This window comes from Equus asinus, chromosome 4 (assembly GCF_041296235.1).
Source record: "Equus asinus isolate D_3611 breed Donkey chromosome 4, EquAss-T2T_v2, whole genome shotgun sequence".
In the NCBI taxonomy this organism is placed as follows: Eukaryota; Metazoa; Chordata; class Mammalia; order Perissodactyla; family Equidae; genus Equus; species Equus asinus.
The window spans coordinates 69200418-69227927 of record NC_091793.1 but is presented as its reverse complement, the minus strand read 5'-3'; the positions used below and the strand labels follow the sequence as shown (position 1 = coordinate 69227927).

Below are 27510 nucleotides of genomic sequence, written 5' to 3'. Positions count from 1 at the left end.
ATGAGAAAAAGAGAGAGAATTCAAATAAATAAAATTATAAATGAAAGAGGAGACATTACAACTGATACCCACAGAGATGCAAAGGATCAGAAGAGACTACTATGAACAATTACATGCCAACAAATTGGATGACCTAGAAGAAATGGATAAATTCCTAGAAACATACAACATACCAAAACTGAATCATGAAGAAATAGTAAATGTGAACAGACTGATTATTAGTAAGGAGATTGAATCAGTAATCAAAAACCTCCCAAAGAACAGAAGTCCAAGACCAGATGGTTTCACTGGTAAATTCTACCAAACATTTAAAAACGAATACTAATCTTTATCCAATTCTTCCAAAAAATAGCAGAGGATGGAACACTTCCAAACTCATCTATGAGGCCAACACTACAGTGATCCTGAAGCCAGACAACGATACTACAAAAAAATAAAATTGCAGGCCAATATCCCTGATGAACATAGTTGCAAATATCCTCAACAAAATATTAGCAAACTAAGTTCAACAATACATTGAAAGGATCATACACCACGATCTAGTGGGATTTATTCCAGGCACACAAGAATGGTTCAACATCCATAAATGAATCAATATGATACACCACATTAATAAATTGAAGGATAAAAGTCACACAAATACCTCAATAGATGGAGAAAAAGCATTTGACAAAATTCAACATCCTTTTGTGTGAAAAACTCTCAACAAACTGGGTGTAGAGGGAATGAACCTCAACATAATAAATACCATGTATGACAAGTCCACAGTTAACATCATACTCAATGGTGAAGAGCTCACAGTTTTTCCTCTAAGATCATAAACAAGACAAGGATGCCTACTCTCCCCACTTCTATTCAACACAATACTGGAATTCCTAGCCAAAGCAATCAGGCAAGAAAAAGAAATAAACGGCATTCAAATCAGAAAGAAAGAAGTAAAATTGTCTCTATTTGCAGATGACATGATATTATATATAGAAAACCCTAAAGACTTCACCAAAAAAACCTGCTAGAATTAATAAACCAATTCAGTAAAGTTGCAGGATACAAAATCAATATAGAAAAATCAGCGGCATTTCTATACACCAATGCACTATCAGAAAGTGAAATTAAGAAGACAATCTCATTTACAATAGCATCAAAAAGAATAAAAAACCAGGAATAATTTTTTTCCAGTATTATTGAAAAATAATTGACACACATCACTGTATAAGTTTAAGGTGTACAGCATGATGGTTTGTTATACATATATTGTGAAATGATTACAGCAATAGTTTAGTTAACATCCATCATCTCATATAGATCCAATAAAAAGGAAAGAAAATAATTTCTCCTTGTGATGAGGAATAAATTTAACCAAGGAGGTGAAAGAATTGTACACTAAAAACTACAAGATATTGATGAAAGAAACTGAAGAAGACACAAATAAATGGAAAGATACTTCATGTTCATGGTTTGGAAGAATTTATATTGTTAAATGTCCATACTACCCAAAGCAATATACAGATTTAATGCAATCCCTATCAAAATTCTAATGGGCTTTTTCACAGAAATAGAACAAAATCTTCAGATTTGCATGGAGCCACGAAAGACTCAGAATACCTATAGCAATCTTGAGATGGAAGAACAAAGTTGGAGGCATCACACTTCTTGATTTCAAACGATATTACAGAGCTATAGTAATAAAAACAGTATGGTAGTGGCATAAAAACAGACACTTAGATCCATGGAACAGAATAGAGAGCCCAGAAATAAACTCATGCACATATGGTTAATTAATTTACAACAAAGCAGCCAAGAATATACAATGGGAAAAGGGTAGTCTCTTTAATAAACGGTGTTGTGAAAACTGGACAGCCACATGCAAAAGAAGGAAATTAAACCACTATCTTACACCACACACAAAAATCAACAATTGTGTGTGTATATATATATATACACAATGGAATAGTATTCAGCCTTAAAAAGAAGGAAATCCTGCCGTTTGCAACAACGTGTCTGATCCTGGAAGGCATTATGCTAAGTGAAATAATCTAGCCAGAGAAAGGCAAATACTGCATGGTGTCAGTTATATGTGGAATCTAGAAGGAAAAAAAGCTGAACTCATAGAAACAGAGAGTAGAAAAGTGGTTGCCAGGGTTTTAGGGGGTTTGGAAAAGGGAGAGGTTGGGAAAAGGGTACAAGCTTTCAGTTATAAGATGAATAAGGTCTGAGGATCTAACGTATAACATGGTGACTATAGTTGATAACACTGTACTGTATAACTGAAATTTGCTAAGAGAGTAGAACTTAAATGTTCTTACCAAAAAAAGACAACCATGTCAGGTGATGGATGTGTTAACTTGATGAGGGAATCCTTTCACAATGTACACATATGTCAAATCATCAGATTGTACACTTAAAATATCTTATAATCTTGTATGTCAATGATACCACAATAAATATGAAAACATAAATAAAAACAAAATTACTTTAGCATTCACTGCAGACCACTGTGGACAGATATTTAAATCCCAAACCCAGAATCAAGAGACAGAAACTGGGAAGCAGCAATTACTCGAGGCGGAGATTCCACTTTCAAAGGTCCTGAGCATCATTGGGCTCTCTATCCTTCGGGGCACGCACAGACCGACTGTCCTCCCCACGTGCGGGACAAATTCATTACACCCTTCACTAAGACTCTGAAGGCTGGGGAAGAAATAACACTCCCATTTTACCTGAAATTGAATTAAAAGGTGAATACAAAACCAAAGATGTACCAAAAGCCAAAACTAGAATTAGAACAGATTAACTTCTGATTCTAAATTTTGACATTGGAAGAAATGGACCTGGACATTATAAATTATCAGCATGATACAAATTATCCCAAAGTGTCCTTATCACCAAGTGTCTAATTACAACTTACATTATATTAGATACATAAAATTTGTTACTGTTGTACATTGGAAAATAACATATTCAAATGTGGCTTATTCTTTTTTATAATCTGAGACCTATCTTCCAAATCCTCTTTGATCTGAGAGATTGGAAACTTGAAATATTGACTCTCCTTACCTGATGTTGGCTCGATAGTAAAGGCTTGATGAGACTGAACCAAAGTGATATGAAACTCGAAATCTACAGGGCTACTGCACTGCAAAGGAATAACATAATTTTTGCTGCAAAAAAAAGAGGAAGAAAATATTGTTTTTCTTTATAACTAGCTCTTTTGGTATCAAGGAATACAGATTCATGTTACGTGATGAAAACCACAACAATGATGACAGTCAACACCAAAGCAATAATTCCTGGGTGTCAGCCATCCTACACACCTCCCAGATACTAACTCCTCTGCTCCTGTGAGGGGTGCTATGACTTCCTCACCTGCAGAAGAGGAAGCTGAGGCACAAGAGAGGGTCCGTGTCCTGCCCAAGGTGCAGAGCCAGATTTAATGCACCGCAACTGTCCCGAGGAACAACACTCCAATACCCCTGTCCTTGCTGCCACTCGAGGACTGTCAGGTTTGTCCTGTTGGACACTCACAGCCACAGGGAAAAGGCATCTCTGCCGCACAGCAGGACCCAGAGGACCCAGGACACGCTGAACAAACAGGTGCTACGCAAAGCCTGGGGAGCCCTGGCCTTTACAGAACTGGAACTAGGCTGCTTCGAAGAAACCACACTTTGGGTTGTGTTTGAAATATGCGAGAGATTCTTTATTTGGTTAGAAGTCCAACAACCAGTACAGGACCCGGAGAGGGTCTGTGTATCCAGAAATGCGCTCCCACCCAAGACAAGGCTGACTTCTGAGTAAGTCTGAGGTTGTTGCCTACGGCACCACAGGAGCTGCCGCAGCAGTGGCATCTCTCAGAGAGCCCTGAGCTTCTCCTAATGTCCCTCCTTCCATCAGACCAAGCCCAGGTCAGCCAGAGTTTGCAGGATGAGCGAGGCCTGGAGAAGCAGAGTTCTCCAGCTGTCACTTGGCATCCTGTGCAGAGCTGGGGCAGGTTATCTGGGCTCCTTTCATCAGCTGGACCTTGAGCTCCTCTTTGAAGTGACTCAGCCACACTCTCTGTCCCTGCTTTTCCTTGCGCTTCCTCCCTTCTCCTTGGGGCTGTGCGTCTCCTCTCCACCTCATAACTCCCGCGCTCTCACGGCCAATCATGCCCTCCTAGCCAGAGGTTGGTTCCTAACTCTTAACACTTCAGGTGAGGCCCTCCCTGACATCTGCTCTCCTCCCTCACATTTCCCAGTTCATACTCCTGGGAGAACGTAATCGTAATCACTTGTGTAACTGCTAGCCCTCCAGGACCAGTTCCACTGACCCCATCTTATCAAGAGAGTAATTTAGAGTTGTCTTTCAGCAAGGACAACACAAAGAAGCAAAGTTACAGGCCAACATCACTGACGAACATAGATGCAAGAATCCTCAACAAAATATTGGCAAAGTGAATACAGCAATACAGTAAAAGGATCATACACCATGATCAAGTGGAATTTATACCAGGGACACAGAGATGGTTCAACACTCACAAATTAATCCATGTGATACACCACATTAACAAAATGAGGAATAAAAATCACATGATCAACACAATAGATGCAGAGAAAGCATTTGACAAGATCCAACATCATTTGTGATAAAAACTCTCAAGAAAATGAGAGTTGAGAAAACTCTCAAGAAAAGGAAAGTACCTCAACATAATAAAGGCCATATATGACAAACCCACAGCCAACATCATACTTAATGGTGAAAAATTGAAAGCCATTCCTCTGAGAACAGGAACAAGACAAGGGTGTCTGCTTTTGCCACTCCTTTTCAACATAATACTGGAGGTTTTGGACAAAGCAATTAGGCAAGAAATAGAAATAAAAGGTATCCAAATTGGAAAGGAAGAAGTCAAACTCTTGGTGTTTGTTGATGACATGATTCTACATCTGGAAAACCCTAAAGAATCCATCAGAAAACTAGTAGAAATAATCAACAACTACAGCAAAATTGCAGGGTACAAAATCAACTTATGAAAATCAGTTGCATTTCCATACACTAATAACAAACTAGCAGAAAGAGAAGTCGAGAATACAATCCCATTTATAATCATAACAAAAAGAATAAAATATCTGGGAATAAGTTTAACAAAGGAGGTGAAAGACCTATACACTGAAAACTATAAGACATTATTGAAAGAAATCAATGATGACATAAAGAAATGGAAAGACATTCCATGCACATGGATTGGAAGAATAAATATAGTTAAAATGTCCATATTACCTAGAGCAATCTACAGATTCAATGCAATCCCAGTCAGAATCCCAAAGACATCCTTCACAGAAATAGAACAAAGAATTCTAAAATTTATATGGAACAACAAAAGAAACCCAATAGCCAAAGCAAGGCTGAGAAAAAAGAACAAAGCTGGAGGCATCACAATCTGCGACTTCAAAACATACTACAAAGCTACAGCATACTACAGTAATCAAAACAGCATAGTACTGGCACAAAAACAGACACACAGATAATGGAACAGAATTGAAAGCCCAGAAGTAAAACCATACATCTATGGACCACTAATCTTTGACACAGGAGCCAAGAGCATAAAATGGAGAAAGTCTCTCCAACAAATGGTGCTGGGAAAACTGGGCAGCCATGTGCAAAAGAATGAAAGTAGGCCATTATCTTACACCACACACAAAAATAAACTCAAAAGGGACCAAAGACTTGAAGGTAAGACCTGAAACCATAAAACTCCTGGAAGAAAATAGAGACAGTACACTCTTTGACATCAGGCTTAGCAGCATCTTTTCAAATACCATGTCTACTCAGGCAAGGGAAACAGAAGAAAAAATTTAAAAATGGGACTACATCAGACTAAAAATCTTCTGCAAGGCAAAGAAAATCATGAACAAAATAAAAAGACAACCCACCAACTGGGAGAAAATGTTTGCAAATCATATATCTGACAAGGGGTTAATTTCCAAAATATATAACGAACTCATACAACTCAACAACAAAAAAACAAACAACCCGATCAAAAAATGGATAGTATATGAACAGACATTTTTCCAAAGAAGATCTACAGATGGCCAACAGGCACATGAAAAGATGCTCAGCATCACTAATTATTAGGGAAACACAAATCAAAACTACAATGAGATACCACCTCACACCCCTCAGAATGACTATAATTAACAAGACAAGAAATAACAGGTGTTGGAGAGGATGAGGAGAAAAGGGAACCCTCATACACTGCCGGTGGGATGCAAAGTGGAGCAGTCACTATGGAAAACAGTATGGAGATTTCTCAAAAAAATTAAAAATTGAAATACCACACAATCCAGCTATCCTACTACGGGGTATTTATCCAAAGAGCATGAAATCAACAATACAAAGAGATTTATGCAGCCCTATGTTCGTTGCAGCATTATTCACAACAGCTAAGACATAGAAGCAACTCGAGTGCCCATTGTCGGATGAAGGGATCAAGAAGATGTGGGGTGTATATATATATATATATATATATATATATACACACACACACACACACACACACACACACACACTGGAATACTACTCAGCCATAAAAAATGACAAAAATCATGCCATTTGTGACAATATGGATGGATCTTGAGGGTATGACGCTAAGTGAAATAAGAGAAACAGAGAAAGACAAACACTGTATGATTTCACTCATATGTGGAAGATAAACAAACACATGGATAAAGAGAACAGATTAATGATTACCAGAGAGGAATGGGGTGGGGGAGGTAGACAAAAGGGGTAAAGGGGCACATATGTATGGTGAAAGATAAAAAGTAGACTATTGGTGGGGCCAGCCCTGTGGCTGAGTGGTTAAGTTCATGTGCTCTGCTGCAGTGGCCTGGGGTTTCCCTGGTTCGAATCCTGGGCATGGACATGGCACTGCTCATCAGGCCATGCTGAGGTGGCATGCCATATGCCACAACTAGAAGGACCCAAAACTAAGAATATACATCTATGTATCGGGGGTCTTCGGGGAGAAAAAGGAAAAAAATAAAATCTTAAAAAAAAAAAGTAGACTATTGGTGGTGGGCACTATGCAGTCTATACAGAAACTGACAGATGGTAATGTCCTCTTGAAACTACACAATGTTATAAACCAACATGACTTCAATAAAATAATCTTTTAAAAAAATTAAGAGTTGTCTTTCAGGAATTGAGACCCCTTGTCCACTTGAGGCCAGTTGAGATCACCAACTCATCGACTGAGACTTTGCAAATGCTCAATAAGTGATCTTTTTGGTGTCAAGGAGCTAAAAACTCCACCCTCGGATCACGGTCAGGCCTCCATTTTGTGAACACGCATCCTGTGAAGAGCCGTGAAGCTTGACTACGCCTGCGCAGATCATCAATTCCCTCACTTCTCCCTGCCTCCAATCGTCTATTCCCGCACTTCAGACTGCCCTGCCCCTCATCCCGTAAGTAGCACCCAAGCCCTGGATCAGGGAGACAGATCTGAGGGCACATGCCTCCTGTCTCCTTGCAGATCTCGCAAAATAAAGCTACATTTCTTTTCCCAAAAGCTGATGCTATAATAATTGGCTTTTTTTATGAGCACTGGGCAAGAGAACCCCAATTTCGTGAGGTAACACTTAGAGCAGAGTTGCCAGGTCAGCTCGTCTGCTGCCTTCTGGGCATCGGACCCAGTGTGTCTGTTTCCCATGATGCCCCACTCCTTACAGCCCAGCACCTGTCTACGTGGGAGACTCTGAGCCCCACGAAGGCAGCGCTGAGTCTACTTGCTTCTCCGGGGTGACCTCAGCAAAACCCCAGCGTCCCACAAAGACTAAACACTCAGTAAATATTTGTTGGAGCAAAGTGAAATAAGTCTTTCAGTAGCAATTTTGGGGATGTAGTGTGGTTCAAATGTGGCTTTAAAAATTATGCCAAGAGCATTTTTATTTGGCTTTCAATTCATTACCTTTTTAAAATTTCTGAAATATTCCAAATGTAAAGAAAAATACAGAGAATGATAAAATAAGGATCCCTTTGCCCACTACCAAGCTCAAGCAAATCTTTTTGCTTTGAGTATTCAGTGTTTTATTTTTAAAGAAATAAAACATTGCAGAACAGTTCAAACTCCCTGTACTCCTCTGCCTCGTCCTCTGCTCCTTCCTGTCTCCCCAGGGGGGACCCCATCCTGTCACTGTCTGTCATTCACCTGCATTTTTATATCACCACATAGACATGTACCCATAAAATATATAATATTGTATTATTTGTTTTCAACAATATTGTTCTAAAACTTGCTAGCTTTGCTCACCACTATGCTTTTGAGATTGATGCATGAGGATACATTGATAAATGACTATAAACAAAAATGATTCATTCATTTTAACCAGTGATGAGTATTCCACTATATGACTATATCTTCCTTATTTATGACTCTCTTGCTGAAGGGCATTTAGGCTGTTCGCACTTCTTCACCATTGCAAAGTGGTGACGACAATCTTTGTATGTGACTCCTTATGCATCTGCACCAGAGCTACTCCAGGTATAACCAAGAAATGGAATTGCTAGTTAGCAGGAGAGTAAAAATATCAGCTTTACTAGATATGGCCAAAATGCTCTGCAAAGCCGTTTGACCTCTTTATACTTGCACCAGCAGCGTGTGCGAGTCACTGTTGCTTGCCAACACGGGATTTTCAGGCATTTTAACTGCTTCCAACCTGACAGAGGTGGAATGGTATCTCATTTTATTTTCATTTTCATTTCTTCGAGGTTGAGCTTCTATCCATATATAACCATCTGGGTTTCCTCTTCTATGCCTGTGCGTATCCTTTGCCTAATTTTCTATGAGGTTGTTCTATTCTCTTATTAATTTGTAAGTTCTAGATATTAATTTTGTCCTTTGTCAACTGCTCATTGATATAGAAATCATTTACAGATCAAAAGATATGAACAGCAATGATGTATCTGTGTGACATTCTTTGTCTTCCAAACGTACAGCAGACTCCTGAAAGAACTGAGGCTGAGCCAGCTTTGGGACACACGTTATGACAGTTTTAAAACAAGCCGATAAACTCTTCTTTGTTGAGTGGCTGTAGTCGTTTTGTCTGAATATCAGTTTTGAAGCAGTTTTAAAACACAAGTTCACTACCGCTCCACATACCCACGTAAGGGCTGAGGTAAAGAACAAGCGGGTCAGCATGCTCCAGTCACCCTTGTCAGAAAGTTTCCATAAAATGCTGCTGCTCCTTCAAATCAACCTTGAGTTTGGGACGCACAGAGTGAGACCTTAGTGAGAGTAAGGAGCCTGCTTCCCTTGCTGAGCTGGAAAACGTGAATTTATTCTCTTTGAAGGCTGCACAGAATCCTTCTGAAGATCAGTTTTCTAATTTTATCCTGACACCCTCATTCTCAGCCAGTGACAGCTGGTTCTCGGGCCCCTCTCCACCAGTAAGGACTTTCTTTATCGGTACAATGCCAGGCAGGACCTGGATGTTGTCTCTGCTGGGGCCAGTTCTCACCATCAGTCTTTCCCTCTCAGCACTGGTTCAAGAATGCACATTCTCCTGTGGCCCAGATGCTTTCAACTCCAGGGGCAGCGAGAGAATTTGGTTTTATTCGGACATCCTATTCTGACCTTGGTTATTCCCCCACTTTCTGAAATGAGCCATGAGGTTCCCCACTTAAGGAAAAGTATCCTTTAGTAAATTCCTGAACTTGTGACGTAAAAGTTCCGGAGACTGAAATATCCTGGCTTTGGAATGGAGTAGCCGGGGACCTTTTCTCATAGGGTTGTGCATGTAGCCCCGTGGTCTACGAATGCCCTGTAGCCCTGAGATGAACACACGGTTCCACTCACCACAGTGGCCCTGGCCACGCCCCCCTCCGATTCTCTGCACAGGCCCCAGAGCTGGATCTGACTGCGCCATTTCTCTGCTTAAATCTTTCAGTCATGGTCTCAGGGTAAAATCTACCTTTCCAGCAATGCCTTTGAGGCCTTCTGGCTCAGTCTTCTCCCTATTTCCTCTGCCACAGCTCCTGCGACCCTCGTCCAGTCACAGGAATGTTCTAGACGGGCCCAGACGTGCTATGCCATTTCACATCTCTGCCCATGTTACTGCACCGCCTCAAGCACCTCTCCTCTCTCCTACTCTGCTCCCTCCTTCCACTGGCTGATTTCTAGTCAATCTTGAAAACTCACTTCAGACCTGTTCTCCTCTGGGAAGTCTCGTCTTGTCTGAATTCCCCCACCCCACCTGTCCCCAACTCACCTGACACAGGCTGAGTTAGGTGTCCTCCCATTGAATACTCTGAACTGGAAGTTAGAATTGTCCATTTAATCCTGATTATCAGGTCTTAATCATCTCTGCATCCTCAGTACCTAACACTGTGCCTGGCACACAGGGAGCATTCAACAAAGGTTTGTTGAGTGAATGAATGCTGAATAAAGAACCTACCCAAATGCTACCTTCCACCCCAACGGCAGCCTGGGATGAACAGGGAGCATTTCAGGTGAAACCCCTTGAAATACTCACTGCCTGTCCTGCTACCAGACATTTTGGACTGAAAGCAGCATAGGACGGTTCTTGAAGTTAAAAGTCCGTAAAAGCCATTAGGTAAAGTGCATGAAGTCTCGGAAAGGCACTGCCTGCTGCCAGAACATTTGGAGGGAAAAAGTAGCATGCTTATCTCTTGAAAGATTTTTTTAAATATTGCATCATTATACACAACTCAGTTTAATAAACTGTTTAGCTGAAATGTTCATTCTTATATCAATTGAAGGGCCTTATGTACAAATGGCTGGGAAAAGCCTGCGGGGAAGTTGGTAGATTTGTGTATTAAGAACCAAGGCTCATGTCTGCATTAGGACTACCATTTCCACCAGTTTTTGAAATGTTGTTCTCCACTCATAAGCCTGACTTATGGTCCAGGCAAAAAGTAATTTGTAAAGGGAAAAAAGAAAGACAGAAGGAATTAATGAACTAGGAAGTTAGCAGTTTCTTACCACTTTGATTTTGGTAGAAGTTGCTACATTCGCCATTTAAATTCCTTTAAATAGCTATGTTTGCCTTCAAATTGCGTAGAGTGCCTCTCACCTGTGTTAGACTCTTGGGGACCCTGTGCAGAGCGCCCAGTGTTGAGAAGGACTGGGGGAAGGCAGGAAGGGTTGACGGGGGAGGGAGGAAACGCTGGGACAGAGTCCTGGCAGAACGCTTTGGGGAAAGTAGAGATGGAAGAGCAAGGGGCCGAGAACACACACCACCTAAAATGTAAAAGTCTGACGACACCCGCTGTCGGCAATGACGTAGGAAACCAGCGGTTCTCACGCACTGCTGGTGGGCGAATGGGCGACCGTTCTGAAACAGAACTCCGTGTTACACAGCAACGCTGGACCTGGGCTAGACCTGCAAGTCCACTTCTAGGCGCACACCCTGGAGAAACTCTAGAACACGAGCCCCAGCCCAGGCACAAGGATACACAACAGTAGTATTGGTCACAGCAAAAAAAATACTGGAAACAACCCATAGGTCCATTAGCAGTAAAGCAGATAAAAATTGTGGCAAATCCATCCAGTGGACTCTACAGCAGTAAACTCTATGTGTTAGCACAGCTGGACCACAAAAACCTGATGGTGAATGAAAAAGGCAAGTTCCAAAAGAACTTCCACACAGAATGATTCCATTTACATAAAGATCAAACACTGGCAAAGCTAAACAATGTCTTATTTAGGGGTGTATGTGTATGTGTTAAAAATACTACAATAAATGAAATAAATGATTATTATATGTTCTTTTGTATGTATTATTTATTTACAATTCTTAAGGAGCTGGTTTTAAAAAATGTAAAGAGACACGGTGAGTCAGAAGCTCGTGGGAAGGTGTGAGGGCTGGGGGAAGAGGGGCACACATCAGCTGAACCAAGGCAATTGTTCCAGATCTAAATCTGGAGGTTTCACTCAAGGACAACACATGATGCCAAAAAGGAAGGGCCCTGAAGCTCATACACATTGGTCCATAAGCCCCCCCCGAAAAGGGTTCAGTTGCCCTTCTCTCTAGTTCCATCTGTTCATTAGCAACCCCTACCCCTGCGCAGCGCTGCCTGCAGGCACCCGAACTTGCTCTCACCCTCACGGCACGCTGATGCCCACAGGCTTTCCTCACCGTCTGGACCTGGATCAAGAGGCGTCCAGGATTTGCCAGCTCCTGGGTGGATGCAAATCCTTCAGGGGCCCTTCATCACCTGCAAGATGTAGGCCATGTTCTGGGCTGCCCCCATGACTTTGTACATGCTCCATGCCTGGAATGCCACTGTCACCTTCCATCCCATGGTGTCCCTTAGGATAACCAGATGTCACCCCCAAATGGGTGAGGACTTTCCCCATCTCTCCAGGCAGTTTCGTGCTCCCTCTTCGGGGCCTACATGGGACCCTGTGCGCCTCTATTACAGCACTTAGCAATTGGTGTAATTAATTGATGACGTGGTTCCATCACAATTACACTCGAAGACCTTCAGAATCAGAATCTTTGTCTATTCGTGTCTATTCTTTTTACCATGGGTGATATTCAAAATATCCATCCACTGGGACTTCCCAAGCACTGCTCAATTAGAATGGATGGAAGGCTGGAGCCAGGTCCTGCAGGGGCAAACTGCTAGGTATTAACAACTTAGTTACTGAGTCACCGGGAGACGAGGGGAAGGCGGAGAGGGGCCAGGCAGCTGGGATGCAGGGATGAAGGACTCAGGATGGGATATATTTCCCAACAAGCACAAAAGCATTTTAGGATTTTAATGATTGGCATGGCCATTATATATCAACTTCTAGCAGCTCAATACCCATCTTCTTTGTAACCCTAGGGGCAACAGCACTATTCCTGGCAGTAGGTATTTAACAACTATTTACTGAAAAAACAAGACATATCTTAAATTACAATTGGAATTATTAACTATTTTCCAGACAAGAAGGAAGAGGGAAGCTGAGATTTGGTTTCCACAGTGACTTTCTCCTGTCTTCGCCTTCCCCGTATCCACTTCCCCTGTTGCCAGGAGTATCCGGGGCTTCTGGCAGCTGTCTCGCCCCCATGACGGGGAGCCTGTTGAGGAGGAACTGTCTGTTGCACAGGCCAGCAAAACCAAGACACGGGGAGAGGCAGATTCTGCAACCTGACTTAAACCCTTAGACCCGGCCACGCCTGAAGACCCATCTTGCACCTTTCCAATTAAAGGGCCTAATAAACTCCCTTTCTTGCTTATAATATTTTGACTTGGTTTTTTGTCCCTTTGCAACCACAGTCTTGCAAGTCCACCTTGCAAGGCCAGGCTAATTCAGCTAGAAGGATAGCTTTCTATTAGGAAAAATACAAACCTAAGTTTTTTCATATGTATCTCTTAACTTTTCACATCCTGTGACATTTTGATAGTTCATTTTGGTAACTCACCTTTCACCAAGGAGAACATTTGACAGATTTATAAATGAGGGAAAGTCCAGTGTGTTCATGACAGGATAGGCATGGATGGGAACAAGCAAAGTCTCGTCTCCCTAAAATTAATGGGAGAAAAGTCAAGTTTACCAGATTGAAGACTATAATGTTCAAAGATGAACTTGTAGATGCTTTATTTCTTGTTTTCTACCATTAAAAACACTTCCTTAAGAAACCTGAGTGCTTAAGTACAACATTAGAAATACTGAGTTTTCTTAGCTATAAACAAAGTGTAGGAAACACACTTAAGCACATTTCATTCATTTTTATCCAGGAAAGCTAAAGATAACAATGCTCTGACATAAATATGAAGACAGAAATCTATCTGCTCCTATTTCAGGAAATTATATGGAAGCACAGTCTTCAGTGGCCCAAGAGAGAGAAACCAGCACAGAGTCAGCTGAGCCCGACAGCGTCGCACAGTAAGCAATGAACTGGGCAGAGGGCGCGGGCCCTGCTCCTGGTCCCGCGTAATGTGTGACCTGGCTCAAGATCTTTAACCTCCCCAGGCCTCATTTCTTCCTTTGCAAAATGGGGATAATTCTGCCTTTCCTGACAGGTGCTTTTAAGAACCAAGCAGATGACGGCCTTGGAAAGTGAAAAGTCCTTCATGAAGGCCGGGAATCACCAGCATCCTCTTCAGTGGGGGGAGCCGGGCCCTGGCCCTCTGTGCCATCCTGTCCCAGGATCATCAGCATCCTCTTCAGTGGCGGGAGCCGGGCCCCGGCCCTCTGTGCCGTCCTGTCCCAGGATCATCAGCATCCTCTTCAGTGGTGGGAGCCGGGCCCCGGCCCTCTGTGCCGTCCTGTCCCAGGATCTTCCTTCTTGGTACAGAATGTTCCTCCTGAAAGCAGTACTCCAGTTTCATTTTTAGTTTTTGTGTTTGTTTGTTTTTTGAATTGTGTTTGCTACTAAAACATACTCTTCCATTTTAGTTTTGAAAAATTAAATTTACTTAACCTTAAGGCTTCTCAACTTGCAAGAGTTGGGCCTGGAATACAGAGCAAAGGGAAGGGTGGAGGCGACAGTGTTAAGAGAAGGACTGACAGCACGTGCAGCTGGCTCTGGCTGGAGGCCCAGGGGTGGACTAGGTGACCCAGGAAAGGCTCACAGGAACTCGCACAGCACAGCCGTCTGGGGGCAGGCCCCACAGGCTGCCACCTCCCTGCAGACCCCCGGGCTGCCCCTGGGGAATCCCCGCACAAGACACCGTCCAGTCTCCGAGGTTTATAATCACAACTCGAGGCTGTTGCTAATTTCCTAACCTCGCACTTAAAGGAGTGTGTTTAATTTATTTGAAAAAGCCTTTGTTGTCTCCCGGCACCATACGATAAATGAGGTCTCAGGCCAGGGCTGGCGGAAAACCCGCAGCAAGCAGGGTCTCGTGGCTCTGCCCTGTCCTCGGTGGCCTAATGCTTTCCCAACTGGGACCCACGCCGCTGGACAAGGACCCTCCATGCCACTCAGACGGCTGCCCGAGGCATCCCAGTCCCTGGGCTGAGGATTCATGCTCGTCACTCTCTCTCTGTCTTCCTCCCTGGAGGATGTAAGATTTGACCCCATCCCCTCCCTCCAAAAGCAATTTGAAGAAGCTTACCTTACAGTGAACACGGATGCAATCATAATAGTATCGCCACTCGTCTGGAGAAAACGTAACGGTGACCGTGAGGGACAAGCCAGGGACAAGGCGGTGTTCCTAGAAGACAAGCGGGCTGTTGTCCGGACAAGCCCCAGAGCACACAGAGCGTGGGACTGTGGTGACAACACACCACACAGCTGCCCAAGCAGACCAGGGACAGAGAGCCTCGACCCAACAGGGAACACAGGGCAGGAACTGGCACCCGCTGCCTACCTTTTTCACATACTTGATCTGAAAGTATTTGGTTTGTGGGGGTAAGATATGAACATCTATGTCTTCATTCGAGACGTTGACCAGATGCTGGGAGAGAAAAAGAAGCATTCAGAAAAATACACGCTGTCTCACCCATTTGCATATTCATCTCCTCATTTATTTACAGCTCATCTTGTTCCAAAAGGGATTTGAGGGGATAGAATGTACTTTTTAACTTGTTAAAAGATTCAAAATCCATCCTACACCATTCAAAGAATAATAAACACAACAATCACCATCTAAAGAATAATACGCCATGTACCCTGTGCCCGGCTTAGGGGCTTCAGCAGAGCCTGCACCCCAGGGTCGCCCCTGCACTCACTGTCCCCTCACACCCCCTCCTCCCAGTCCTGACCAGCTACCCCGTGAGCCTCTCGGTTGAACTCACTTAGTCCTGTGATTCGACTGAGCTAGGAAGCCAGCCACCCACCAACTCCCACAGTTTCTCTGATTAATGCCACTGGTCCTGGGGACCGGTGACACTTAGGCAGTCAAACTATCAGGAAAAGTGTGGCCGGGACAGCCTCCAATTCATCCAGGGACAGACTAAAAGGACTGGAGGCCAGGAGTTCTCTGACGGTGGCAGCGAGGGCTGTCCCCGTGAGGCAGGACAACCTGCTGGATGAACCCAGGTCTCTGAGGAGAGGGGTTTCCTCCCTCTGCTGGGAGTGGAGCAAGGACTTTGGGTTCTGGGGATCTGGGTTTCACCTGGGCCAGGGGACCGTTAAGAGGCCTTTGGTTTCCAAAGTCTAGGCCAGAGCCTGGGCCTGTCGCGGGGCCCACTGCCCGAGGCCTCATGATCATCAAAGCCCTAAATTAGACTTCAGACATTATTGTCTGGTGAGGTCTCACTGGTGTTGGCATTTGTTGATAGTTCTCATTTGTCACCTGTGAACCTTCTTAAAGCACCACAGTGTTTGTGACCCTGTTTTGGCATGTCTTCTCTTTTTCTTGTGTTTTGGCTGAGGAAGATTCGCACTGAGCTAACATCTGTGCCAGTCTTCCTCTATTTTGTATGTGGGCTGCCGCCACAGCATGGCCACTGACAGGTGGTGTAGGTCTGTGCCCGGGAACCAAAGCTGGGCTGCCGAAGCAGGGCATTGAACTTAACCACTAGGCCATGGCACCAGCCCCTCGTCTCTTTTTTTAATATGCTAAAAAAAAACCCAAACGTTGCCCAGGCCTCTCTCAACCTCCAAGGGCCCTGCACAGGGGCCGTCCTGGTGAAGGTGTGGACTCCTGCGGCCCCATCCACAAGAGCCGCCCTTCCAGGAGAGACTGGGAGGGCAGGGATGCTGGGACCCAGGACGCCTGCAGCCTGTGCCCATCACTGTCTGAGCTCTGGGGTGGTGGGACCTGCCTGCAGAGGGCGAGGTGACCACTCGGCCTGGGGCCTGGAACCCTGACACAGAGCTCTCTCCCTATGCTTGTCGTGGAGGGAGGACCTTGACGGCCTCGAGCTGGAGTGCAGGAAGACCTGGGAGCAGAAGCGGTTATACTGTCTGTCATTTACTGTGAAATAATTCAGTAAGGACAGTGCAACCAACAGGGTGCATGGATTGGTTTTAACGTACATCCAGGGGGCAGTTACCCTAGAAGGAATCAGTAATCTGCACCCCAGGAGGGCCCAGGGCACTGAAAGCCCCATCCAGACTCCACGCTCCAGAGGCGGCCACTAAGAGCACTCCAGTAACGCTCCCCTGGATCACACCAGGGCTCTTCCACATGAGCGTCGAGGACACTTGGGAGATGTGGACTAACTGGAATATCATGCAGGCATCTCCGCTCTTGAACAAAAGGGCTATGGGAATCTGGGGAGCCCGGAGGCCATTATCCTTTAGAATGACATTCAAAGGCCCAGGACTCCCTTAGGTCCCGGGTTTTGCACTTCACGAAAAATCCTGTCTGCCTGTCGGAAGGTCGCCAGTCCCACCGAGGGAAAGCTGTGGCATCTGCTGCCAGCAGAGCGTCCTCGCAAGGAGCTCTGGCTGGGGCTTCTCGGGGATTATAAGTTCGATGAGTCTTTTTTGCCTGCTTGCTAATAAGTGTTTATATGCACGGCCGAATCTCTTCTCAGACCTGTTTTCCTTGCAGCGGACCACCTAGCAGCAAGGCTGTCGGGGAGGGGACCTATGGCTCCCAGCTCCCAGTACCGTCAGATTTTCAATTATCTATCTGACAGAAAGAACTTCACGGGCCTAGATTAGTTTGCAACAAGCAGCTTCACAGGCTAGAGACAAAAGGCTCTCTTCACAGCTGCTGGGCTGGCTCAGTTGCTCCAGTATTCCAGAATGGTCCAACAGGAGCTGGAACCTCTGACACTGGAGATCCAGCCAGCGCCTGTCAGGGAGGGGCTGAGCCAGATTTTGATTTAAAAAAATAATGAAACCCAGTGCTTCCTCCCCCCTCAGAGTGGCAGAGCAAATGCAAACCTGCGCACGACCCTCCCATGTGAAGGCCGGGTTTCAGATGACGGCTACATTGTCAAGGGAGTGGAAAATTAGCAATGAGAAAATATGGAATGATTTTCTTAGAGAATAAAACAGTAAAGATCCCATTCATGATAATCAAAGATATATTAGAGGCCAGCCCTGTGGCTGAGTGGTTATGTTCACACTCTTTGCTGTGGCGGCCCAGGGTTTTGCTGGTTTGGATCCTGGGCGCAGACATGGCACTGCTTATCCAGCCATGCTGAGGTGGCGTCCCACTAGCTAATATCTGTGCCAATCTTCCTTATTTTGTATGTGGGACACCACCACAGCATGGCTTGAAGAGCAGTGTGTAGGTCTGTGCCTGGGATCCAAACCTGTGATCCCCCAGCTGCCAAAGCAGAGCGTGCAAACTTAACCATTATACTACTGGGCTGGCCCTGAGTTTTATTTCCTAAATTGTTAAAAATGATATCCTTTCAGGGCCAAAATGGCATTCCTGCCTTTCCATTTATAATTAAAACTGGGGGAAAACAATCATTCAAAGAAAAACAGTCTTGAGAAGGTGAAGGAAGTGTTCAGAAAGTATATTTTAAATTAATATTAAAAGTTTATTTGAAAATGTAAGAAAACATGAGTAATCCAACATGGCCCTTGAGTGAGGCAAGATAAAATTGCCTAAAATCCTACCCTGCCTTCCCGTTTGGGGTCAGTAGATAGCCCCAGGCCCTCCAAGCTCTCTGTTCGCCTGAGAGCTGATCGCGGCCCGGCTATGTGGGTCCTTGTGACCTTGACGTGACCTCCACAGGGCACCATATTGACTGTAACATGAAATTCAGCCCCTGCTTCGGTTTTTCAGAACTGCTCCCCACAATAAACAAACAGCAAAACCACCAACCACATGTGAGGCAGTCATGGGTTAACAGCTTTTCCTCAAGATCTGCAGGGCTTTCCCAAGGACTGCTCACAGCTCTCTCCACCCCCTCCCATATCTCCTCAGGCCTCCCTTCTGCACCCCTCAGGAGATACTAGTCTTCTCCTTCCACAGGGCAGAGCGAAACCCACCCTCTAGTGAAGGCTTGGCTTGAGGTGGGGAGGGGCTAACCTTCAACCCCAAGCACTTATTACAGTATTTGCCTAACACAACATTTCAGCCTCCAGGTTGGAATCTTTTAATGCCTCCCTTAGCGGCGTAGCTCCTCACCTAATAGTATGGTTTCCCAAACAAAATCTTTCTGCAGAGGGAAGAAGAATTTAAGAGGTCTTGGTTTTGAGAAACCTGGGAACTATTATTTCAAGTTTCAAAGTAAATCGAAACATTGATTGCAATATGAATTCAAGTAAAATCCTTTAACCTTAAATCCTTTAACCAGGTCTGCATCAATCTCCAACGTTAATGAACAAGTTATTGTGGTTTTAAACCCACATTCAATCATTCCATTCTTGGGCGATTTGCTTACTTTCCTGTAGCAAAACCAAGATAAAAGCAGAGATTTTCCCCTTGTTTGGCAAGAATCTCAAGGTAATGACCTTAGGCTTCCGCTAAGTGTGCTGATGGAAACAGGAGGCTGGCTCGCCCAAGATCTCTCAGGATGTTATTAAGATGAAATCATTTTGTACTTTTATCTATCCGTCTGTTTTAATGTCTGAGAGCAACAGCATGATTATCTAGACTTTACCCTGCATTTCCTTGGAATTAGTGAGTCTGCCAATTTATTCTCTTCCTATAAAGTGAGTTCAGTATCAGTCACAAATGTTTATAGAGTGCCCTCTGTGTGTCAGGCATTGTGCTACACAGAAAACAGGGATGGCCTCCCGTCTTCAGCAGAATGAAGCTTTATCTCCCTCCCAAACCCTACAACAGGTAAACCAGGCTGCACGCTGGTCTCCAAATACGCCACGTGCTTGCTCCCCCTGCACCTCTCTCCATGTCTTTCTCTACGCCTTGAATGCCTTCTCCCCAAATGCCTTCTCTTCCACAGGGCTTTTTTACATCATGACCAGTAAGCTCATGAAAAGACGCTCAACATCATTAGCCTTTAGGGAAATGCAAACAAAACAACAGTGAGTTGAATGGTGGGCTCAAAAAGATATCTCTGCATCCTAAGAACTGAAATGTGTGAATGTGACCTTATTTGGGAAAAGGGTCATTGCAGATGTTACTAGTTAAGGACCTTGAGATGAGATCATCCTGGATTACCCAGATGAGCCCTATTTCCAATGACAGGTGTCCTTTTAAGGGACAGAAGAGGAAAAGATACAGGGGGTCAGAGGAGAAGGCCATGTGAAGATGGAGGCAGAGATTGGAGTTATGCAGCCATAAAGCCGAAGAACACCTGGAGCCACCAGCAGCTGGAAGAGGCAAGGAAAGCTTCTTCCCAAGAGCCTTCGGAGGTGGCATGGCCCTGCCAACACCTTGAGTTTGGTCTCTGGCCTCCAGAATAAATTTCTGTCTTTTTAAGCCCCTAAATTCGTGGTAATTTGTTATGGCAGCCACAGAAAACTAATACACCATACAACCCAACGATTCCACTCCTTGATATATATCCAAGAGAACTGAAAATATGTCCACACAACAACATGCACAGAAATGTTCAGAGCAGCATTATTTGTGATAGCCACAAAGTGGAAACCCAAATGTCCATCAACCGCTGAACAGATAAACAGAATGCAGTACACCCAGACAACGGAAGACTATTCAGCCGTAAAAAGGAATGAAGTACCGATAGATGCTGCAAATTGAATGAGCCTGGAAAACATCATGCCAAATGAAAGAAGCTAGTACAAAAGACCACGTATTACATGATTCCATTCACATGAAATGTCCAGAATAGGCAAATCTACACCAATGGAAAGTGGATTAGTGGTTGCTGAGGGTGGGGGTGGGGTGAGTGGGGGCATGAGGAGAATGAGGGGGCTGGGGAGTGAATTGTTTATTCATTATGAACAATGAATATTATGAATGGTAATTATTTAGATCTTTCCTACCGTAATGTAGACAGCATACCTCATACCCAGGAAAAGTAAGCTCCCAAGTGAATTACTAACCTTGGTCTTTGACACCAACGCTCTAAGAAATGCCTCCTTGTCAGTTGACAGGGGAAAGTTCCTAATCAGTTTTAGATCCTGACCCTTTTCCTGAGAGCAAACACTTGGCACCTGACAGCTTCCTCTCTTCATCTACTCTCTTTCCGCCCACTTGAGTGTGTCAGGACTCACGGAAATGTCATTCTCTGCTGTTGGGGACGCTTGATAAGACCCAACTCCACTTCCTGACGGCTCTATCATTTGTCAGTTTCCTCCAGTGGTTCTTCTCACCCTGAGCAGTCTAACACAATAGACGGAATCCTACCTTAAAATGATCCACTTTGAGCCATGGCTTCTAAGAATGCACTACATCTAAAAGTCGAGACTTTATGTGGGCACAGGGCCAGAGGGGGACCTCACATAAAGCCAGAGTCTCAGGGCCCATGTGAAGAGAATCCAGTCCACACTCAGAGGCCAGTTTGGCTCTCAGATCTAGCGCCCTGTTGGAGTAACTCTGGTGCCCTGCTCAGTGTGACTTTAGGGGATCATGGTGAGGTCACTGGGGTTGTAGAGCTGATTTAAATGTTCAGGTCCCCTTTAGCATGGGAGTCAGGAATGCTGTAGCCACCCAGAGCCCACCACGGTCTGAACATCCAGGTCACTGAAGGGGACCCAGGAAGGACTGGACCTCCGTGTGGCTCAGGGGTGGACTGCGGTCACTATAGGATTCGGCTGCTTTGCGGTCCATCCCTTCATCTGTCCCTTCTGGAGCCTGTTCAGCGGCGCTGACTCCTGCCGCCCCAGATCTGGCCAGAATCTCTCTGGCCAGGATGACTGATATAACCATGGGCATCTGACCCAAGCAGGTGAAATGGAACCCTTGCTCGAGCCTCCTAGGAAACGGACACCCTCTCCCTGGTGATGTAGGCACGGAGAAGGGTACACTGGTCTGGAGGAAGGCAACCCAGGGGTCGGTCTGTCTCCGTCACTTAGGAGTTCTGTGTTCTTGAGCCAACTATTCAACCTTTTGGAATCTCGGTTTCCTCATCTATATAATGCGAGTAATAATACAACCTCCACAGAGCTAGTAGAAGCCCAAATGAATCATAGGAGACAAAAGCACGGTTCCTGGCCCCTAAGAGTCACTCAGCAACAGTAGCCGTTTGGAAAGAGGAGGAGCCCTTGGCAGGGGAAGTAATTTGCCCAAGGACACTGGTGCAACTTCAAAATTTCTCATTCTAGAACTGCCTTTCTGGCTCAATTTATACCTGCCTTTCCGCTGAGTACGCTGCTCTTTAGATGAACAAGTAACATAAACGCAGAGCAGTCATGTCATTTCATTACGATGATTAATTATCCCACTTAAAAAGTGCTTACCAGAGCCTGGTGGTGTTGTTTTCCTACTTGATAGCCTCCAAAGTGCAGGATGCCAGGTTTTGCCTGGATGACCTTATTATTCAGAAGCTTTGCATAAATCTCTAAAAAAACAATGTAGATAAGTATGAGATGAGACATAAAAAAATATTAAATGAAAGGGATATTTAATTTAGGATATTTTAAGCATATGAAGTTTTCAGACAGAGGATACAGCTGTCAACAAGATTAACGGTCAGTTCCAAACGCATGTTCTGCTTCTCGCTCTCGAGTTGTCCCATCAGCTGGAGATATTATCATCACAATACAAACTCACATCGACTGTTTATTACCTATTAAAATAATTGGCTCTTCACACATTTTGTACGAGTCTTCGTATAGAACACGAGCCCGAGAAGAGCGCAAGCCCTGCCTTTGCTCCAGTACCGCCATCACTTACTACCAAATGAGGACCCAGTTCAAAGACTCCAAACACCAGAGTTTAATTTTATTGCCGTCAAGTGCCGCATAAGGACGTTTTGGTCAACAACGGACCACATATATGATGGTGGTCCCACAAGATTAGTACCACACAGCCTAACACACAGGTGTGTAGTAGGCTATACCATCCAGCCTTGTGTAAGTATGTTCTGTGATGTTCACACAAAGACAACATGGCCTACCAACGCATTTCTCAGAACGTATCCCCAGCGTTAAGCGATGCACAACTGTACTCTTTATTTAACTGTCATTATCTGATTTCCTCTGAATAGAATTACAGTGTGATATAGAGTAGTCTGACAGCTCTGAATAATTATTGCTCTGGACAGGAAAGTCTCCAACTGCTATTGTTGTAACATGAACGTCTTTTTTTTCCCCCAGTTTTGAGAACACGGTTAACACAGCTGAGCTCACAAGTGTCTGGGTCTACAAACCCCCCCGCTCTTCACTCAGCAGGTGCTGAGCCGTGTGGAGCAGGCACTGAGAACCCGCTACACGCTCGTTTCTGCACCATCAGTGCTTTACACCAGGCATTTGTTTGTCATCCCCAGTCCTATGCTACGGGGTAGGTATCACTTCCACTCTGCAGATGAGGATGCTGAGACTCAACAATACTAAGCAATTCCCCACAGCTGGCGGTTAAAAACCAAGCCCAGGTCTGTCTGACTCCCCCCTAAGCAGCCTCCCTCAATATGAAAGCACTGCCCAATTTCTAACGAACGATACCCTTTCAGCCTTGGCTATACCCAAATCCTGTGAGGCATGGACAGCCTTACACCACCCCTTAGCTGTGATCCCAGCATACATCTGAAGTGGGTGTGAAGTGGTTGGGGTTTCTGCTCCTCACCAGGTGAGCTGTCACTGTCATCAGCTTTGGGCCCAACTGAAGGGCTGGAACAGGGTAAGGATGGTGTTTCAGGGGGACTGACAATCTCTGTAGGTTATTTGGTAATTTTTTAAGTATTCAAATTGACATTATTTGGTAATTTTTTTAATGCTGAGGGTTTTGTTTTTAGGGCCACAAAATAGACATGAAACAGGCATTTTTCTGTTAACGCCCAGAAATGGTCAAGCATACTAACTTGCACTCAAGTTCTACAGAGATGAAAGAACGACACCGAAACACTACATTTCCAGCATTTGCGGTGGGCCTTGAAGACGGGCTGGACATCGCGCCGCATCAGCTGAACACCAACTCGCCACCTAGCTGCACCACCTTGGGGAAATCATCTGACCTGAGTCTCAGCTTCCCCAACAGTAAAATGGAAGGAGAGCGTATCTCATGAGGTTATGTGGCTTAAGTGAGAATAATGAGGCAAAATGATTTGCTTTTTACATAATAGCTACAGGATTTACCAGGCTTTTCACACTAGGGAACGTGCTTGGAAAAAGGCAAGAAGGTCTGAAATGCATGTGGTCTCGAAGGAGCAGGAGTAACATGGCGTGGCTGGAGCTGAGGATAGAGGGGACGGCACGGGGATGGCACTGGGCGGGCAGGTTCAGATCAACAGCAAAGGGGACCAAATGCCCAGACAAGGAATTGCAACTTTATTCTGTGTGCAAGGGGAACCGCTGAGTGCATCTGAGCAGGACAGGGACAGGAGCGAGCCAGGACTCTGCAAAGGAAACTGACTGGGTGTGAAAGGGGGTCACGAGGAGAGTGTGGCCAGGGAGGAGGGCACTACAATAGTCTGGTGACCTGCTGAGGATGAGGAACAGGCACTGGGGACAGATGGAAAGATATCTGAGGAAGTGGAAGGAACAGAACCTGGTGAATAATTTGCACCACAAAAATCTATCAGTGAAGTGGATGGACCTAAATAGAACCACTGCTCTTAATAAGAAAAACTATTATGAGCCTATGAAACAACACAGATAAATCAGCACCAAAAATTCCATTATGCTTTCTGGACTTTGGATCCTCTGGGAAGACGTGAGCTGTAAAGCAAATCTGTTTTCTAACCACTCACTTGATTCTAGGAGGTGATTAGGTACTTCTGTTCTTCCCTTGGGCTTCTCCACTAGACTCTTCAAAAGGACGGGCGAGACATTATTAAACGGTTCCTCAGCATTCTTTGGTTTTCTGCTGGGGGTTTTCACTGGTGCCATTTTATCACGAAAAATGGGGTCCTCTTTTTAGAGCCAAGGGTCATTTCCTGGAAAGGAAACAGTAGCAGTCTAATCATCCGTGGGAACCACACACGTTCTTTTTCTCAATCCTGGACAAATGCACCTCTTGTCACTGCCTGGTTTACTGTGGCTCAGGCCTGCCCTGCCTCTGGCCTCTCTCCTGGCCATTCCATTCCCAGACACGGCTGTCCCATTCAACTCCTTGCATCACACATCACGACCCAATATTGTGCCATTGCTCAAAACCCTTCCATGGTCCTTAATTCTTCACAACAGCTTTTCCCAAAATGTCGTCCTGGTGCTTCTTAGCTGTTAATAGGGGCACGTGGAGGGAAAAAAAAAGACTCTCGCAGTCGAGTAAGTTTGGAAAGTGTTGAAGTAAACAGTGAAACAGGTCTCTTCTTTCTGAGATTTCTCCAAATCAGTTTCTTAGATGCCTGTGAGCATGACACCCCTTAACATGTGGAAACACTTTACAGGACATGGCATTTATGTGTCACCTTCCTGGGCCCCTCTCCTAACAGGGTGAGAGGTGGAAAGCCACAGAGCTCCTTCACCCCCTGGAGGCTCTCCTAGGACCTAGGGTCCTGGGTCATGTGGGACCCTTGTCACACTTGCCTCCCCCTAACACACTCATTTTAAGTTCCACCCACTTCATAAAGTTCACACTGATCACAACGTCCTTTAAGGTTCTTTAGCAGTTACTGCCTCTACTGCTCATCTGGTGTTAATAATTTAGTGCCCTGTAAGGGCGCTTTACAGGTCCCACACTCTTTATATCTTCCACAGCTGAGTCTCTTAACTTGGGGCCCTGGTACAGGCTGGGGGGCTGCTCTGTGAAGCCCCAGATTGAATGTAAAATCATGTGTGGATCTTTATGTGCTTGCTTTTTGTTCGTTTGAGAAGGCTCATAGCTTTAGATTCCCAGAACAGTCTATAGCAACAAGCAAAATAGAGTGACTGGACTGAAGGAAGTGCTTAATAAGCACTTTCTGAAAGAAGTTTCTGTGTCGTCCCCACCCCTCGCCATTGCTCTCACTGGCATGGCTGAGGATTCCCCCTTCCCAGCTCAGCCTCCACCTGCCTGCTCCATTCCCCTCCAGCCCCTCCACACCTGCGCCAAGCTCACTCTCAGGCCCCTTCTCTGGGTCCCTCAAAATCCCTGCCCTCTTCAGGCAGGTACAACAGCTGAACGTTCTCACACACACTCCTATTCCACTTCTCTCACCCCCAGGGTGAACTTTTCTCCCTTTTCACACCCCCACATCCTCGGTCCCCTCGCCGAATCCACCACGGGGCAGGCCCTCTCACCCTTGCCAAACGCCTGCTCCCCTCGGCGTTCCTTTTTCCATCCCCTGCTAGGGGCCAGGGTCGACCCCAGACCCACGCACCGCCCGCAGCCCCATTTGACCCTTTAGGCCCGACCTCTCCTCCGACCCGGGCCAGGCTGACTTGGCGGCTGGACACCCACCTGGAGCTCAGGCGGCCTCAGCAGCTCGACGGCTGCCAAGAGAGCCACCCCGCTCCCCAGGTCCCAGGCGGCTCACACTGGAGCTGGTTCCCGGGCTGGATTCGCCGGAGCCAGCGCCCGCTCTGCCCGTCGCCATGACGACGCGGACGCGCTCCCAGGGTCTGCGCCAGGACGAGACCAAACTCCCTGGGGACGAGGGGAAGTCGGGACCGCGGCTCGAGGTCCGGAGGCCATAGGTGACTTCTGGGGACTCGGAGCAGTCTGCGGGGCCTGCAGGAGAAGACAGAGCGCGACTTAGGAGGTGGGAGGCGAAGGGATTCCCGAGGGGAGATGAGAAAGCCGGACGACACCGGGAACTGGAAACCTGCGCGCACCCAGAGGGGCGGGGCCAGCCAAGAGCAGGGGGTGGAGCTTCCCGACAGAGCTGCCTTCTGGGACGCCCGACTTCAATATAAATAATTTGTTTTACATTGTCTGTTATGGTAAATTTCAAACAGGTACAAAGCTGGACAGAATAGTATAATGAACCTTCAACACCCACTTGCAACAGTTACCAAATCATGGCCCATTTCTTTCATCTGTACCCTTCTCCTACTTCCTGTGTTATTTTAAAGAAAATCCCAGACATCATTTCATCCGTATTTCAGAATATACCTCCAAAAGATAAAGCCTCTTTTAAAAAACATAACCACAATACCAGTACCTAAAAAAATCACAATAATTTCTTAACATCTTCAAATACCCAATACTCAATTGTCTCATAAATGTCATAAAATATTTCTCTTAGAGTTGGCCAGTTTGACTCAAACCACATATTGTGATAGATTGATATGTCTTTTAGGTCACTTTTAATCAATAGATTCTTCCTTCATATTTTTTTGTTGTTTTTGCAATTTATTCATTGAAGAAACCGTTTCTGTCCTCGATGCTGGTAGTTAGGGTTATAAACTGTGAAACTGGGCCTGCTCCCCTGACCCCCTGCCCTGGCTACACGCTGCTCCTCCGTGGACATTATCCTTACATAGAGGGCTCAGCCCTCTCTCTTCCCAGGAGCCGTCCTTGTCTCCCTCCCTCCTTGTATGACTTGACACTTACTTGATGTTATTCATGGTTTCCTATTGATAAGAGATTGCAGTAGGAATCCAATGAGGGTGCTTGCCTTTCTCATACCCACATCACTTGTGCTGAATGTGGTTTTGTTTTTCCCCCTCCACTGGGAATGTTCATTTTTTCCATCTTTCCATTCTCCAATCCTTCCCGCTCCTG

General features: G+C 45.3%; 1 protein-coding gene across 3 annotated transcripts in view; it reads right to left on the bottom strand.

The window, feature by feature from the left end:
• The window catches only part of LOC123285311 (cilia- and flagella-associated protein 221-like), an 84972-nt gene extending 58580 nt beyond the window's left edge, over positions 1 to 26392 (bottom strand). For all 3 annotated transcript variants that reach the window (XM_070507457.1, XM_070507458.1, XM_070507459.1), the window contains exons 1-7: positions 26245 to 26392; positions 24614 to 24799; positions 22167 to 22267; positions 15295 to 15381; positions 15040 to 15138; positions 13401 to 13501; positions 3055 to 3158 (exon numbers count right to left, since the gene is read on the bottom strand). In XM_070507457.1, the coding sequence (XP_070363558.1) occupies positions 3055 to 3158; positions 13401 to 13501; positions 15040 to 15138; positions 15295 to 15381; positions 22167 to 22267; positions 24614 to 24752 (631 nt within the window). In that variant the 5' untranslated portion in view covers positions 24753 to 24799; positions 26245 to 26392. The remainder of the gene's footprint in view (positions 1 to 3054; positions 3159 to 13400; positions 13502 to 15039; positions 15139 to 15294; positions 15382 to 22166; positions 22268 to 24613; positions 24800 to 26244) is intronic.
• Positions 26393 to 27510: the final 1118 nt, after the last annotated feature.